Here is a 14,855-nt window from a genome sequence, read left to right as displayed (position 1 = left end):
ACTAATATTTTTAACTACTGTCTAACAAAGTTTATTGATAACACTTTCCTGAAACAGTTCAAATGTCCTGGATCACAAACAACAAGTTTATTTAACGCATTAAGAAACTCTTAATTTGTGCCTGTGTGCAAAGCAGCTACATATGGTGCGTGTGCTGCTCGCCCCTAATAATGAGTTACAGACCCTCTGACCACTAATCTCTGCTGCTGCTGTTTCTTTAATCTGAAATAATACCGAGCTGTTTCTTAATCAGACAGAACAGTGATTAAAAAGTCACATTTACTGTGCTGTAAACAATCCATTAATCTGGAGCTTATTTCACTCCTCGTGCTAAACTGTAAACTGTAAATAACTTCATTAGTCAGTGACATCCTCATTCACAGACTCATAAATTGCCTCTAATTTTTTCACTCTCTCGCTCTGACCCCTCATCAACCAGCACAATCAGCTCCTCCTGACAGACAAAGAAGTCGACCTTTCCCTCGGGGAATCCGAACTTCCAGTTAGCGGATGCATCTCTGCTGATGCTGGGAGCATCCTCGTTAATCACAGAGAGGGCAGCTAATGGTGCTAGGGTGTAATTACAGTGTGTGCAGACAAATAATCATCTGATAACGGGGCTAAAATGGCCTCTTAGTGCTTGATTACAGAGACTGAGCCGCCCATTCGCCCGCCACTAAATGAAAAGTGAGAGGATGTGAGGCCCACTGCAGAATTAAGAGGGAATGAAAAGCGGAGCCAAAGGAAATAAACGCAGTCGTAAAAAGCTGAACGAGTCTTTATGGCAGTAAAATGAAAAGCTGTAAACATTTGCAGAGTGAAAACTTGACAGCAGACCACCGCCGCTTATCAGAGAGGCCTGCCGATGGAACCCAAATTGAAGCATCGGTCACAGCGGCCTCCAGCTCCACTCTGACCAGTTTGTTGATGGTACAGACAGAAGTTAAGCAGAGACAACCGACTTCCCAGTCAACCTTGAACCTGAAGACCTCGTGTTTCCTGTGCTTCATATTCAAGTTCCTAGTTTGATGTACAGTCATGAAAACATTCAGTTTCAACAAACAGCCTTAAACTAAACAAACTTTCTCCACATTTGTGTTTCGAGGCAGTTTTCCAAGTACAAATTATCCTTTCATTTTCATTCCTTCCAAAGAGCTTTTGTTTTTTATAGCAGTTAACTATTTTTGTCCTGCATCCACTTTTTTAAATTTCGTTTTTGGTTTATTTGAACTATAAAAGCCTCGCTCGGTATGCACTCAGACGTCTGCTCTGTTGAAAGTGTCATGTGTAAATGTTCCTGTGGTCCAACTTAGTAAGATATCAGAGTTAGATTAACAGCTGTGAGGGCAAAAAGACTTTCCTATACTGCAAATAACATCTTCACTGGGCTTGGGATATAAATACCAAGCAATCAGTCTTCTTTTCCCCCCTCGTAGGAAATCAGTGTGTGGCAATCAAAGCCTAGAAAGGCAGCATGACTCAGGGAGGGTGTCAGCTGAGTCAGGGCCTGTAAACTGAGCCGGGGTGAGTCAAGCGGAGGGAGAGGCAGTGTTTACTACAAGTGCAGCCCAAACTACAGACTCCTGATCCCAAAACAGCAGCTCATTAGAGCCTGAGCTTCAGGGAAAACCCAAATTAACTCATCTCCTCACCTTGAGAAAGCCTCGTCCAGACCGTCCTCCAACTCCTGCCACACAGAAAAAACACACACACACACACCGGTTAAATTCAGAGTTTTTGTCTTATGAGGTGATAACAGTCCTTTTTTATTATACATTAACATGCACAAAGTCTCCTCTATGCTCTCAGGAGGTTGAGTTATGCTGTTTGCAGCCCCACACCCTCGCCAGTTATGTGATAAGGCCCGTTCTGTTCAATAGGCTATTGTGTGCTTCATCACGGCAGCGGCTCGGCTGTAGAATACACTCCTTTGAATACAACAGGTACAGTACATCACTCGGACGCTTAATCACCATTTCCAGCACGGGAGTCTTCTTATCAAGCTGAAACAGCTGAAACGTACTGACCAGCCCTTCTCTCGTCTTACCCATACAGTATTGTTGTTCTCTGTTGCGTGATTATGCACCGTAAAGGGATCCGACTGGGTCTGCTTTGTTCCTGAGTGGGTCAGCGTCGCGTTCGCTCCCTCAGCCAAATCCAAAAGTTTCCCCGTGGCGACCTCTGAAAATCAAAACAAAGTTCGTAACATTAATTTACTCCTAAAAACCACACGGGCACCTGTGATGGTCAACAAACACGAAGAAGCAGGAAGTCAAGTGGCTAAAGTGGGCACATGAGGTTCTCCTCATGTTCGAGGCCGAGGGCTGGATTGATCTCTGTAAAAGTTTGTGCTGAAGGTCGACAATGGGCAGCGACGAACACAATCATATCCAAATAAACTAAAAAGCACAGAAGCAAATTAAAAGACGAGACTCTCGTCCAACACAGGAGGCGGTTGGAACTCAAACACAGCTGATGCTGAACAGATTACATGCGGTCAAAGTTTCAAATCAATGTGCTCAGCCTTAAAAATAGTTTGTTATGATGTCATAGAGCGTTCCATCTGTCCATCTCCCACTTATCCGAAGATGTTACAAAGATCTCAGGATCATTGAACTCTCTCCCTGCTAATCCAGAGTGAGAATTGCACCTTTTTCGTACAGAACCATGACAACCTGACGAATCGCCACCTTATCATAGCGGCGGTGTTTGTGCATTCCTGGTTCCTGGTGTGATCCTGGCAGCAAGAGCTCCTGTTAGGGTCTCCCATGCCAAACTGGTCCCAGGCGACACAAAGGGACCCTCAGTAGCTTCTTGGGCCATAGAGACATGGTCATCTCAGTCTCTGTGAGCACAGAAGCCCCACCCCTTTCTGTTTCTGAGGGGCAACCAATCAGAAGACAGTTGATTTAAAGTAAAGGCCATAACAGCTTGTTTGTCGGGGGCCTGTGTAGCAGCTCAGTATGAAATAAAAGCTGGTTTAAAATGTGAATCATGCAAAGAATGAAAATATGGAGCTGGGAACAGGCAGAACAGCCCCACACTTCTCTTTATCAAGCTTCTAATGCATCTCATCAATTCAGCCATATGTGGCACGTCACTTAGTGATAAGTGAGCACGCAGTAACCCCACGCCTGACTACAGCGGCACTGCTGAACTGTAATGGGATTGGCTCGTAACGGCCCTGCCTGATGATTAATGCGTGTCAATAATGTGTGTCAACACTAATTTCAGTCGAGTCTTTAGGCTAATGTCACCCTCTGAGAACAGTAAAACCACAGTAACTCTTCTAATGGTGGGATATAAATACTCTTCAGTCCTTAGCTGACCTTTTTACTAGATTTTATGCTCCTTAAGGGAAAATGGTCCCGTATAACTGAGTCAGCATGCAATAAGATTTTCGTGCAGTCTGTCCTGTGTGTCAACAGAAGGCATTCAGACCGTCTGCTGTTATGAAAAAGGCAATACTGTGAGACAGACCTTCACGGGGAGGGGAAGGACTCATCTGATGATTAATGCTGCTCACTTAAAAGCTTATTTATTACTACAGTGAAAGACAGGGTCTGTGAACAAACAAGGTAGAACTAATTCATCAATCAATTACCTGAAAGGTGATTAACAAGCAAACTTTTTTTAAAGTGGATAAATATTTAAGATGATACCAAAAGTTTTTTGTTTCTTTTGATTTTAAACTGACAGTCGTCTTTTTGACGTCTAAGGTTTTATAGATCAGGATACAACAACAAAAAAATCATCTATTCTTCGATGAACAACAGCGTCGCAGTCAGGCTGAGGTCTGGATTTCGTCTGGGCCACTGCAGCACCTCCATTCTTTTCTTTTTCAGCTAATCTGCAGATTTGCTGCTGTGTTTGGGATCACTGTCCTGTTGCATAACACAATTTGGATCAAGCACATCTAACTCTGGAATACTTTAAAGTTCACGAGAGAGAAGAAGCTTTCTCCCAGTAATCCTTCCAAACAAGCTATACTTTGTAACTGTGCTGTCATGAACTTTAAACCTTAAGCGCTAACTGAGGCCTGCAGAGTCTAAGATGGAGTGATCTGGGGGTTTTGTTGGCTCTTAGTCTTTTTGCATTGTTTGACCTTGGGGTGACTTTGCTGTGGTATCCACTCCTGGGAAGATTGGCAGCTTCCTGAATGTTCGCCGCTTGTGAATAATCGTTGTCACTGCAGAATGATGGACTTGAAATTGTTTGAAAGTGCAACACTTCGCAGCAAAACCTGCTTATTTAAGACCACTGTTGATGTTTTTCCTCCTTTTCCTCCTTGGCATTACGTTCCCACACCTGAAAGCTTCCAATCAGCCTTTTATAGATGTGCTCACACTTGCAGATGATCAATTAATCGAGTACATTTGACAAGCAGCACCTGGCTGCTGCTTACCCTCTTAATTCCTACAGAAGCAGTGAGAGTTGACTTTTTCCACACTGCTTCTTGCATTTTAACTTAGTTTGATTAAAATACATGTTTTATTGTTCAGTTCCATACTTTTAGGACCAGATTAATTTGTATTACACCTTGATACGTCAAGCCCTGGAATAAGCATGTACTGACTGCACATGCTTGTTTAATGCTGCCTATCTCTTAATCACAGCTGTTTTACTTCCTGTTGAAATAAAGACTAAAGTTTTTAATTTGCTGCTTCATATCGTGTCACAGAACTATGCATAAACACTTGAGTGCTGAAACTTTTAACCAAGAAAATGATCATCATCTCCTCCATCAGATTAAATTATAAGGAAACTAAGCTCTACTTTTAACCTTGTGAAGAGGAAGAGACTGAGAGGCTGATTCATCTCCTGCAGGCAAAATCCCCCAACAATCAGGTTATGGCAGGACGTGGCATTTACAGGCCTGGCGCTGGGAGAAAGTCGAGGGTATCGTGTGTCACGAATAAAGCTGACTCACCTCCGACAACGCCACTGATCCCGAGAGTCTCTGACACGCTGCTAGTGCATCAGCCACACAGTGAAGAGCAGATAAATGTAAGAGCTCTGCTGTCCCTGATCACTGCTTCAGGGCTGGCAGCGAAAACTCCAGAGCACCGAGCTTTACTCTGCTGTGAAATTATGCTAATTTGCCTCACAGAAACGCAGTCCACTGGCAGCTAAATGACCCACCAGGGGGTCAGTAGGATAATGTTAGTCCAAAAAAAAAAAGCCTCTCTGCTTGCAAAATCTCTGCTTTGTTGAGTCTTCTCACAGAGGATCATCTTTAAAGCCCGTGTTGACCATGAAGCGCTGCACGTGTAGCACTGCAGAGCCAAATAAAGCATCAGAACACATTTAGGGAGCTGCGCTTCTCTGACGGGAGGCCTGCTGGCTGAGCAGAGGAGCACAAAGCTGATGTTTTTAAGACTTTCCTGTAAAAAAAAAAGGCCACTCCAAACAAATATCGAAAGGATCGGGTCGGGACAGGGAAAGGCATGCGCAAACACAACATGCACAAAAATAAAGCATCGTATAACAACATGATGCTTTTCGTGTAATTTATTCCCTGGATGTGGACATGTATGGGATTAATAATGCCTTCAGGTCGTCTGGCTCAGCGGATGTTTAGGGTCTGATCGAACAATGGGGGCAATAGAAATGTGAAATTCTTTCATGCTTTCTAAACAAACAGGGCTGTAATTGTGCTTCCAGAGTCAGGCGGAATAACTGCATGATAGCAGTCCTTTGTTTTCATAAAAATGTCAGGGGAATCGCTGAACCAAGATTCAGTTTAATGCATCCACAATGACTGCAGTGTGGCTTTTATGTGTTCAAATTAACCAGATCATCAGCAGCACCATTATCACCGCATGTAACTGCCTTAAACAGTCACCTACTGTTAACTTTTGTGATGTTAGTGAGAAATGGTAACCAATGAAAAGCAGACTGTCATCAGCTGACCTGCAGCCTCCATGTAGGCCAACCTTTGACAAGTGGCTGAACACTCTTCCGTCCCTTGAGGCTACGATCGCTGCGACACGGAGAGAGAGAGAGACAGAGAGAAAGAGGAAGAGAGAAAAAGATGTGATGATGGGCGACGTGACTCACCTCCTCCCTTCAGGCTGCCCTGGCTGGCCGAGCTGTCCGACTGAGAGCTGCTGGCTCCTTCCCCATCTGAGCTCGACTTTACTCGTTTCTCTTTCTCTGAACAGAAACACAGAGCAGGACAACAAAAAGGAAAAGAAAGAAAATGAAAACAGTGCAGTCAGTGAGGACAATCTGTGATTCAGGAAGTTCTAACCACAGGGCCAGAGTGGTTGTGCTGCAAAGAACAGTTTGCCTTCATGCAGCTCAGATGTGGTTAAAAGTTTCACTCAACAAGCATACAATCAGTGTTAAATGTTCACAAATTCTATATTCATTATGTGCAAAGTGAAATATCCCAGGGCGTCTTTTGCTTCAATTTTGATGATTATCGACATGCTCCATGAGGACAGTAAGACACAGAAGGTCACTGCTGAAGAGCCTGAAAGCTGTATTGAAGAATATTAAGCAGCAAGCGCAACAGGAAAAGGTGCAAAAACAACAGAGACGACCGCAGACTTTAAATGGTTGTAAAGAACAGTTGAAGAAATTTTGAGAGCATCACACAAGCAGACTCAGGCTGGCGTCACAGCATCAAGAGCAACAACGCACAGTTGTTTTCAGGAAGCTACAACCACATCATTCCCAACATCACCAATCCTAAACCAGACATTACATCAGAAGTGTTTGGTTTAAAAAAAATAAACATGATGGTTTCTCTGTGGCTCTAAATCCTCTTTTCAGATAAAAGATGCAGTTTGGAAACTGAGGTCCTGCAGTCTGGAGGATGAGGCTCAGAAGCCAAAGTCAACACAGCGTGACCCGGGAGGTTTTAGAAAGCGTCACGCTTCCGTCTGCAGACAAGCTCTCTGGAGATGCAGATTTCTTTTCCCATCAGTAGAGGAAATTTGCAGTAGTACCAAATGTGTCCGGCCTACCAACTTGTCTGACCTGAGCCCCACAGAGAATCTATGAGAAACCTCGAGGAGCAACAACTTTCAACAGAGCGTATAAATGAGCATATTTTTCAGACATTTGATATTTCAGTGTTGAAAATCATGTTTGGTTGATCTTCTCAGAATCAGAGACACTAGATTTGTGATTTTCATTGGCTATAAGCAATGATCAGCAAAAAAAAAAGCTTGAAAGATTTCATTCAAAGCTTAATTAATGAATCTTTTCAAAACTTCTGCTGCTGTACGTTATACAATCCCCCCCCAAAAAAGGAGAGAAATCTTTGAACATGTTAAGACTATTACTGAAATCATCTGCCAGCTACAGCAGGGTGTGTAACCGTAGCCTTTAAACAGGGAGCGCCTGGGTCTGTGTTTGGCCCGGGCGTTCCGCTGAAAAGTTTCTCCATGCAGAGCAACAGCTCCCTGCGACTTCCTGCACAACATTTCTGTTAATCTCAGTCCAGCAGAGCAGTTTCAGGCCCTGTATTATTCACACATGTCAGAGCCACAACTTCAAACTGCATGCAGAGTTAACTGAGGACAGAAAACACTTCCTTTAGGCAAACCCTGGGTGCACTGGGTGCATGTCTGTGACGCCATGTCTCAGACACATCTTTGTCCCACTCTTTGCACGGCTTTAAGTCACACCAGAAGCATTTTAGCAGTACAGGATCTTTTAGTGTTTCATTTCCTGCCCTCCTCAAGTGCTCTGTACAGCTCGAAGCAGAAAACCTCTGTGGGGCTTTTAATGTGGACCCGAGTAGATCTGATCGGCTCCAGGATAGCTCCTGAATAGAATCAAGGACTTTCAAGTAATTTATTAGGCTTACAGAGCTGTACTGGACACAGAGTTTGACCTGAAACAAAAGGAACAGAGACGCGACTAAATAAATCCTGGTCGATGATCTATGCGGGGGGACTGGAGATGATGGTTGTCCTGCAGCCCCAGAAGAGCCAATCAACGGTCAAAGCAGGAAACATGTTAGTAGCTGTTTGACTGGCACGTTTCTGCATTTGCAAACGGAAACATGGCTGCAGAGTGGCAAAGCTCGCTTCTAGAGGGACTCTGAAGGTACTGCTGTGCAACAGTAGTGGTACAGATATCACACTTTGTGGCAAACTGTGGTTTTACACATAACAACAACAAAAGCCATATAAATATTTACAGACATCAGACGGTAATTAGTCAGTAATCTGCCTGAGCTGTGTCACATACGACCACATATTTCACCAGTTCTTTGAGGGCGCTGCTGCAGCTTGCACAAGCGCATGTTGCAACTCCTCTCTGGCATGCCATTTAATGAGCAACATGAAATCTCTCGCTTTCCACTGATACGCCTTTGAGCTGCATCCTTTGTTCACTCCTATGGCCTATATGTGGAGGAACAAGAGAGGATCCACCAACCCGAGCAAAGCACAGCGGCTCACAGAAATCTCTTTCCCACAACATCACATTACAGAACCGTACACGCAGCTACAAGCTCAAACTGATCTCACACGCTTTGAGTTTCACAAGTGTTTCTGAATTGTGTTAAAATATTTTAAAACTTGCTGTTTAAGCATGAATCATCAGAATTACACAACTACATGTGAAATCCGTCTGTGCAGAGACGGAAAGTACTCGTGTGCAGTTTGAGAAATCTTTCAATGAGCCCAGTGTCGTCACACGAGCGCTAGCATCACTCCCTGATTTTCACACCTCCGTTTATTTGGGGCCAATCACAGCGATTGATTAAGTTAAGAAAGCCAAAATATTTTTTTTGCCACTTGTTAAGCAATTCTGTCCAAAGTTTCAGTTCACAGTCTCTCCTGCTCTTTTACCTTACATGTGTATTCATGTCATACATGAGGAAAGGTGTGCATTTTCTATTCACAGATTCGTGATTGACCGCGCAGCCCATGACCACTTCTCTTCAGCCCACTGTAATCTGGTTTTCTTCCATTTAAGTGTCCGTCCTGGTTTTTGTTTGGAGTTTCTCTGCCAAAAACACTGATGCCCGCTTTCATTTATTTCGTGGATTTTCTGTTTTCGGGGCAGACTGCGTTGAGTTTTCAGTCTTGCAGCTTTGATGTGTTTCATAAAAACAGCCGTTTGTTAAGAAATATTTGTGAGTCATGTAGAAAATGCACAAATCACAGATATGCTGTGATTTGTGCATTTTCTACAGTTTCCCAAAAAAAAGAAAAGAAAAAAAGGAAGCTGAAGGAGAATCCTCGAGGTTTATCGATTCCACCGTTTTTGTGGGTCGGCAAAACATCCATAAGGCTCGATAAAATTTTTAGTTCAGTCCAATTTGATTAAATTGGTCAGAAAAAAACTAATAAAATTATCACGTTGTGAAATTTACCAAAAACAACTGCAGCTTTGAAGTTTTAAAAATGCAAAAAAAGAGAATAAAGTTCATTAATAAGAGGATTTACTTGGTCTTTTTCATGTTGTTATACAGCATTTTTACATTTCTATATACAAGCTTGTTTATTTTTTAATAATTTTTCTGCCCTTTTAAACTTATTGAGCCATTTTATATCTGTATGTTTTATTTTATTGAGTTATTCCACTTTGTTTATAGGCTGTGTTTAATGTTTTGGTTGTTATAAATCAAACTTTCAGCATGAATAAAGTTCTACAGCTCGTCTTAAAAATAGATTATAGAGCTTTATTCCCGCCTCACTGCTTGAGATGAAATGTCGCTTTCTGCTTTTCTAACCACAACTTTCTTATACGCACCGTCATTCTTGGTGCAGTGAAAATAACATTTCCCATGAGCCCGGGTCGCTTGGTAATGGCAGCCTTAGAAAAATTTCCCAGGGCACCCGTTTTTTTCTCTCCTGCAGATCCTCACGTGTGCACTTTTCAGTCGGCTGCTAAACATGGAGCCAACTCACAGATACGGCAGTTCAAAGCTTGCTGTAGTGTTTGCAGTGAATATTCTATGAAGGCAGATTTATGAGCAGAGATGGGATCTGTAATATACAGAGGAATGTGGGTCAGGAATGTGCAGAACCACGGTGGGTGGTGGTGGTGGTGGAGAGCTTGTAAGAAACAAGCAAACCACACAGACATGCGGTGGATATCTCCCTTCCTGCCCTCGTCCCCGGGGTCTTGCAACTTTAATGAAAACAGACTCCAAAGGATTTTTTTTTTCCTTCTCCCCATCTCTCTTTCTTCTTCCCTGTCACAAGAGAGCACCACGGCTTCTTTATAAAAATATATATATATATATTCCCCTCCATAACCCCACAGAACAGATAACAACTCGTTCAATTAAGCGACTTCGCCCACATTAAAAATTCGAGGTGAAAAGTATAGAGCGAGGGAAGGAGAAGGATGGGGCGAGTGAGGCTGTACTAAATTGTACTCTTTAATATTCGACTCAGAAATACAAAAAAAGACAAACGAAGAGGCGTGAGGCGAGGAGTCCGTGGCCTTGATTTTGATGGGGGGAAAATAAAATAATCCCTCGTCAAAATGGAAATGTGGCCACAGTGGAATCTCCACAGTAAGAGCAGAGGAAGCTGTGGAAATGTTGCAGGAAAGAAGGAGGCGGCTGGATTTTCAAATAGAGCAAGCGTGCGTCTCGAAAGGACTGAATAAATAAGCACGCCGTCGCTTGAGACGGGATCAATGACACTGACACTGAATCTGTCAGGAGGCTGAGCTCCCGCCGACACACACACACACACACACACACACACACACACACACACACACACACACACACACACACAATCATTTTCCTTTCTCTCTCACACACTCGCCATCCAAACACCCCTCCCTACCCTGCCTTTCATGCTTTCTTGCCCCTCTCTTCTCCTCATCCCCATCCCCCTCAGTCGCTCTTCTCCACTCCTTCGGAAAAGAACCAAAAACAGAAGAAGCGATGGATTTGGATGGAGAGGGAATAGAAAACAACTAAACTGTGCATGCACGGGGAAGGCAGGTGTAAGACAAGACGACAAAGGATAATCACAAAATTCAAAGAGCACTCACAGGGCGATACAAACGTAAAGATTAGAGAAAATGGTTGAGGGGGTGCCGATGCAGAAACTGATATTATGTAGCAAGAATTGCTCATTTACGCTGGAGTCATACGTGCAGAAAATTACATGCATGTTTCTGCTGAGCTGCAGAAACACCGGCCTCACACAGCTCTCTGATTGGCTGCCGCCTCCACGGTTCCTTTGACACTCACACCAACTGTTCAACTGGGTTTTAGAGAGGCTCAACACAACTCAACAAAAATATAAATATACTTTGTTAGCTTCCAGCTAAATTTCTATTTTCTTAATTAGTTTTGGTGGAATTTCTCAGCTTTGATGGCAGGTTTGTTGATGGAGAGTCGCAGGCAGCTTAGAAAATTGATGGATGGTTTTATTAATACCTAAAGGTTTATACATTTTTTTCTGTATTAAATGTGTACTGTTTGTGTATTTTCCCCACTGCCATCTTCCCAAGCTCAATCTTTCTGTGTTTTTATTTTTTACATTCAGAGTCAGGTCCATAAATATTTAACTTTGGTAATATTGCCTGTGTTCTCCACCACAGTGGATTTTAAATCAGACGGTCCAGATGTGGTTGAAGTGCAGACTTTCAGCTTTGATTCAAGAGGTTTAATAAAAACATGCAATGAACCGTTTAGAATTAGGGATTTTAACTGGACAAAGTTTTTAAAAAGAAACACGTTTGAACTCAATGACTTACTGAAATCTAGAACTCGTATTCATCACCAAATGCTGTGTTTCCTCCCTTGAGCCCCTCTGCATTTACATTCATGAAGGCATTTCCTGAATGTAGACTTTGACAATGATGTGCTTTCCTCTTCGAGGGTGTTCTTGACTTGGTTAGATGCTGTGCAGTTGTTGTGCAACTCTGTTTTCATGCACTTGTCTTCCTTGAGCTGTTCGGTGCATTTACTATTTTTTCAAAACTACCTGATTACAACTACTAAAAATGAGTGCTTGGAATCAACTCAGCTTTTCTCTACTTTGTCATGTAACATCTGTCACCTGTCCAATTAACTTTTAACCTCTGTGAATAAAAATGGTTGTAATTTTTAAACAGTGCAATGCTTTTATTAAACCTCTTGAATTAAAGCTGAAAGTCTGGATTTTTGATTTAAACTCCACTGTGGTTGTATGCAGATGCAAGATTTTCATCTCTGTCCGAACACTCACTGACCTAACTGTATGACTTCATGCTTTGCTATGCAAAGTGTGTCATGGGGTCAACTTTGCATGAAAAAAAGAGCCCAACAGTTAATCCAGCGACTAGCCTTTTTGCATAGTAAAGCAGAAATGCACATGGAAGTGAAGTAAATGCAAAATAAATTGCATTTACAGAGGAAAATATGGAAAATTGACTGCAATGTAATGTTAATCCAAAGTAAAAAAAAAAAAAAAAAAAAACATTGGTGCATTTAACAGCTTCCACATTTGTGTTATGTCTCAGTTTGGCACTTTTGTTCTTCCATATAATAAACTACATGAGAAAAATCCCACTTCCCACACATCTGAGTCTTTATTTTGTTGTAAAGGGAACAGAGAAGATCTATTCTAGTCACCCCACCTCTGCCCCAGGCTAATCCTCCTGTCCACCCCTCCTCACACTGATACCTTTAACTGTGAGACTCTCTAACCATGACTAAGTTGCCTTTAATAAACTGAACCAGGTGCCTTTGGCTGGTGATTTCACCGCTGTGCAGGGAATCGACGAGGACATCACTCTGTGAGTGAGAGAGATCACAGGGAAAGCCAAGCAGATCTCCAGTATTTCACGTGACCTCTCTGGAGGGTGTAAAAGCCAAGAGCAGAAGAAAGAGAGGAAATTTTCTGTGGTGATGAAGAGCGACCATGCGTACCTTCTTTGGCAGCCTGCCAGAATTCAAACGCCACTTTGAACGCCTGAGCCACCGTTAGAGTTACCGCCTGGGCCTGTTGGGACGGAGGAAGAGACAGAGACAGGAATGAGGGATGAATAATACACGATACGCATCTCATGCATTACAGGAAGGAAGGGAAGGTATGGCTGTGACACAAACAGGAAACGACCATCGACATAAGAAGGATTTTCTTCACAGATACTCGGAGAGAGGGAAGAGAAACTCGCGGACAACACGACGAGTTGTTTATGCAACTGGGAGGATACGTGGCCTTTTGACCACAATGAAATTAGTGAAGGGAAGGAAGAGGAGGGAGCGGCTCTTTCGGCAGAACTCCAGGGATGGTGAGAAAGCCGAGAGAGGGATGACAACCTGCTCGCCTTTCATGCTCCCGCTCCTTTCTTTTCCCGATTTAATATTTACACATTTGCATAAATACAAGTAAAGTGTCAGCGCGGCGACTCTCAGGTCTCTGAATAAACTGTTCTTCATGTGTGGCCAGGTGCAGAAGCTGCATGTTTTACCTGAATCCAAAATTGTATTAAGGCTCTGAAGCTGCAATGTGTGTCCTTAGCTCACATTGCATTTATTCATAGAAAACATTTCGCAGTAGATTTCTTTGCATTATGAGAAATCTGCCTCTTTAATTTCAGTTCCTTCACTCAGGGATTACATTATATTTGTTACATTATTACATTTATAACCCTATCATGTCATTTCCTGTATCCCAGCTGGGTAAGCTTTAGTCTGATCAGCAGTGGTACTGCTGGTTACAACAGTGCTTGTTTTTTTAACAGACCAAAAAACAGATTTGCCAAAATGTTCAATTTACCTTTAAAATAAAGGGAAAGACAGGAAGTGTTTCATACAGAAAGTAAGTGCATATAAGTCACCTACACTTGTGTAAACTGGAGGCTGATTCTGTTATTTTTTGTGTGTGCCGGGGAAAAGAAAGAAACCTTCATTATAAAAACTAATTGCTATGACAGATTAACCTTTTATTAAACCTTCTCTTATGTCATTACTTGTCGAGCAGATTAGCACAATGACCCCGCTGAATAAGGTTTTCGCCTTTTTTACAGTGATGGGGAGCTTTGTCCTTCCTTTATCCACCCCAAAAGTTGTTTTAATTATAGTGTGAACATTAAGTTATGGATCAGGCTTTTTTCCTGGGCGAGCGATCCAAACCACACAGTAACATATTGATGACTAACCTGTGGATCATCTCCAATCCTGTCTTTTCTGAGGTTTGGTTTATTTTTTGCATCTTCTTCCTGCCGTACGATGGTGCCATCAACATGAACGACATCTTCATTATGCTAATGTGTGTATATTAGCCTAACTGTAGCTCAGTTGCTGGCATTTATTTATTGCAGTGCTGTTAAACCCTGTGGGCAATACCTGAGCAAACAGACATTTTATTGAAGCTGAATCTGGACTGTTTTGGGGCTCAAAGAAGAACAGGACTCAGACGTCCTGTCGCCCAGCGACAGTCGACAAGCTAACGTCAGCGACCACGTCGACTCTTCACACAGCAGGAGGCGTTTGAAAAATATCAACTTACTCACCATTTTCCTCTTAGCGCAGAGGAAGGCGTGACACTCGAGGGTCTCGTTGTGCTGACTCTGGACGATGTAGGCAAACACTTTGTCGTGCATTTTGTCCGCAGTGCAATATGATATTCTGAAACAAACACACACATTCAGAAAGCCTTTAATTTAAGACTCATCTGGGATTAAATGAAACTTTATCTGCTCTAAGCCCTTAAGCTATTCCAGAAATCTGACTTAAAACTGCACACGTGATCAAACAACACACACACACACACACACACACACACACACACACACACACCAGCTGTGTGCAGGTACACAGCTGGACAAAGTCATAAATCTGAAAAGGAACGTGTGCAGTGGACATCTGGGCTGTTTGGTTTCTGTTACTACACACACCCACAGTGTCAACCCATAAATCACAGTGGGGA

The 14,855-nt window shown here is 42.7% G+C and overlaps 1 protein-coding gene across 4 annotated transcripts in view; it reads right to left on the bottom strand.

Annotated features, from left to right (window-relative positions):
* ldlrap1b (low density lipoprotein receptor adaptor protein 1b) overlaps window positions 1-14,855 on the bottom strand; it is a 45,341-nt gene that overhangs the window by 3,174 nt on the left and 27,312 nt on the right. For 2 of the 4 annotated variants that reach the window (XM_026151318.1, XM_026151316.1), the window contains exons 4-8: window positions 14,440-14,554; window positions 12,851-12,923; window positions 6,061-6,156; window positions 2,087-2,181; window positions 1,653-1,687 (exon numbers count right to left, since the gene is read on the bottom strand). In XM_026151318.1, the coding sequence (XP_026007103.1) occupies window positions 1,653-1,687; window positions 2,087-2,181; window positions 6,061-6,156; window positions 12,851-12,923; window positions 14,440-14,554 (414 nt within the window). Of the gene's footprint in view, window positions 1-1,652; window positions 1,688-2,047; window positions 2,182-6,060; window positions 6,157-12,850; window positions 12,924-14,439; window positions 14,555-14,855 lie in introns of all 4 variants that reach the window. The other 2 variants (XM_026151317.1, XM_026151315.1) reach the window with 1 other exon arrangement.

Source organism: Astatotilapia calliptera, chromosome 19 (genome assembly GCF_900246225.1).
Source record: "Astatotilapia calliptera chromosome 19, fAstCal1.2, whole genome shotgun sequence".
NCBI lineage: Eukaryota > Metazoa > Chordata > Actinopteri > Cichliformes > Cichlidae > Astatotilapia > Astatotilapia calliptera.
The sequence above is the reverse complement of the archived record's forward strand: the minus strand, read 5'-3'. Positions and strand labels throughout refer to the sequence as shown.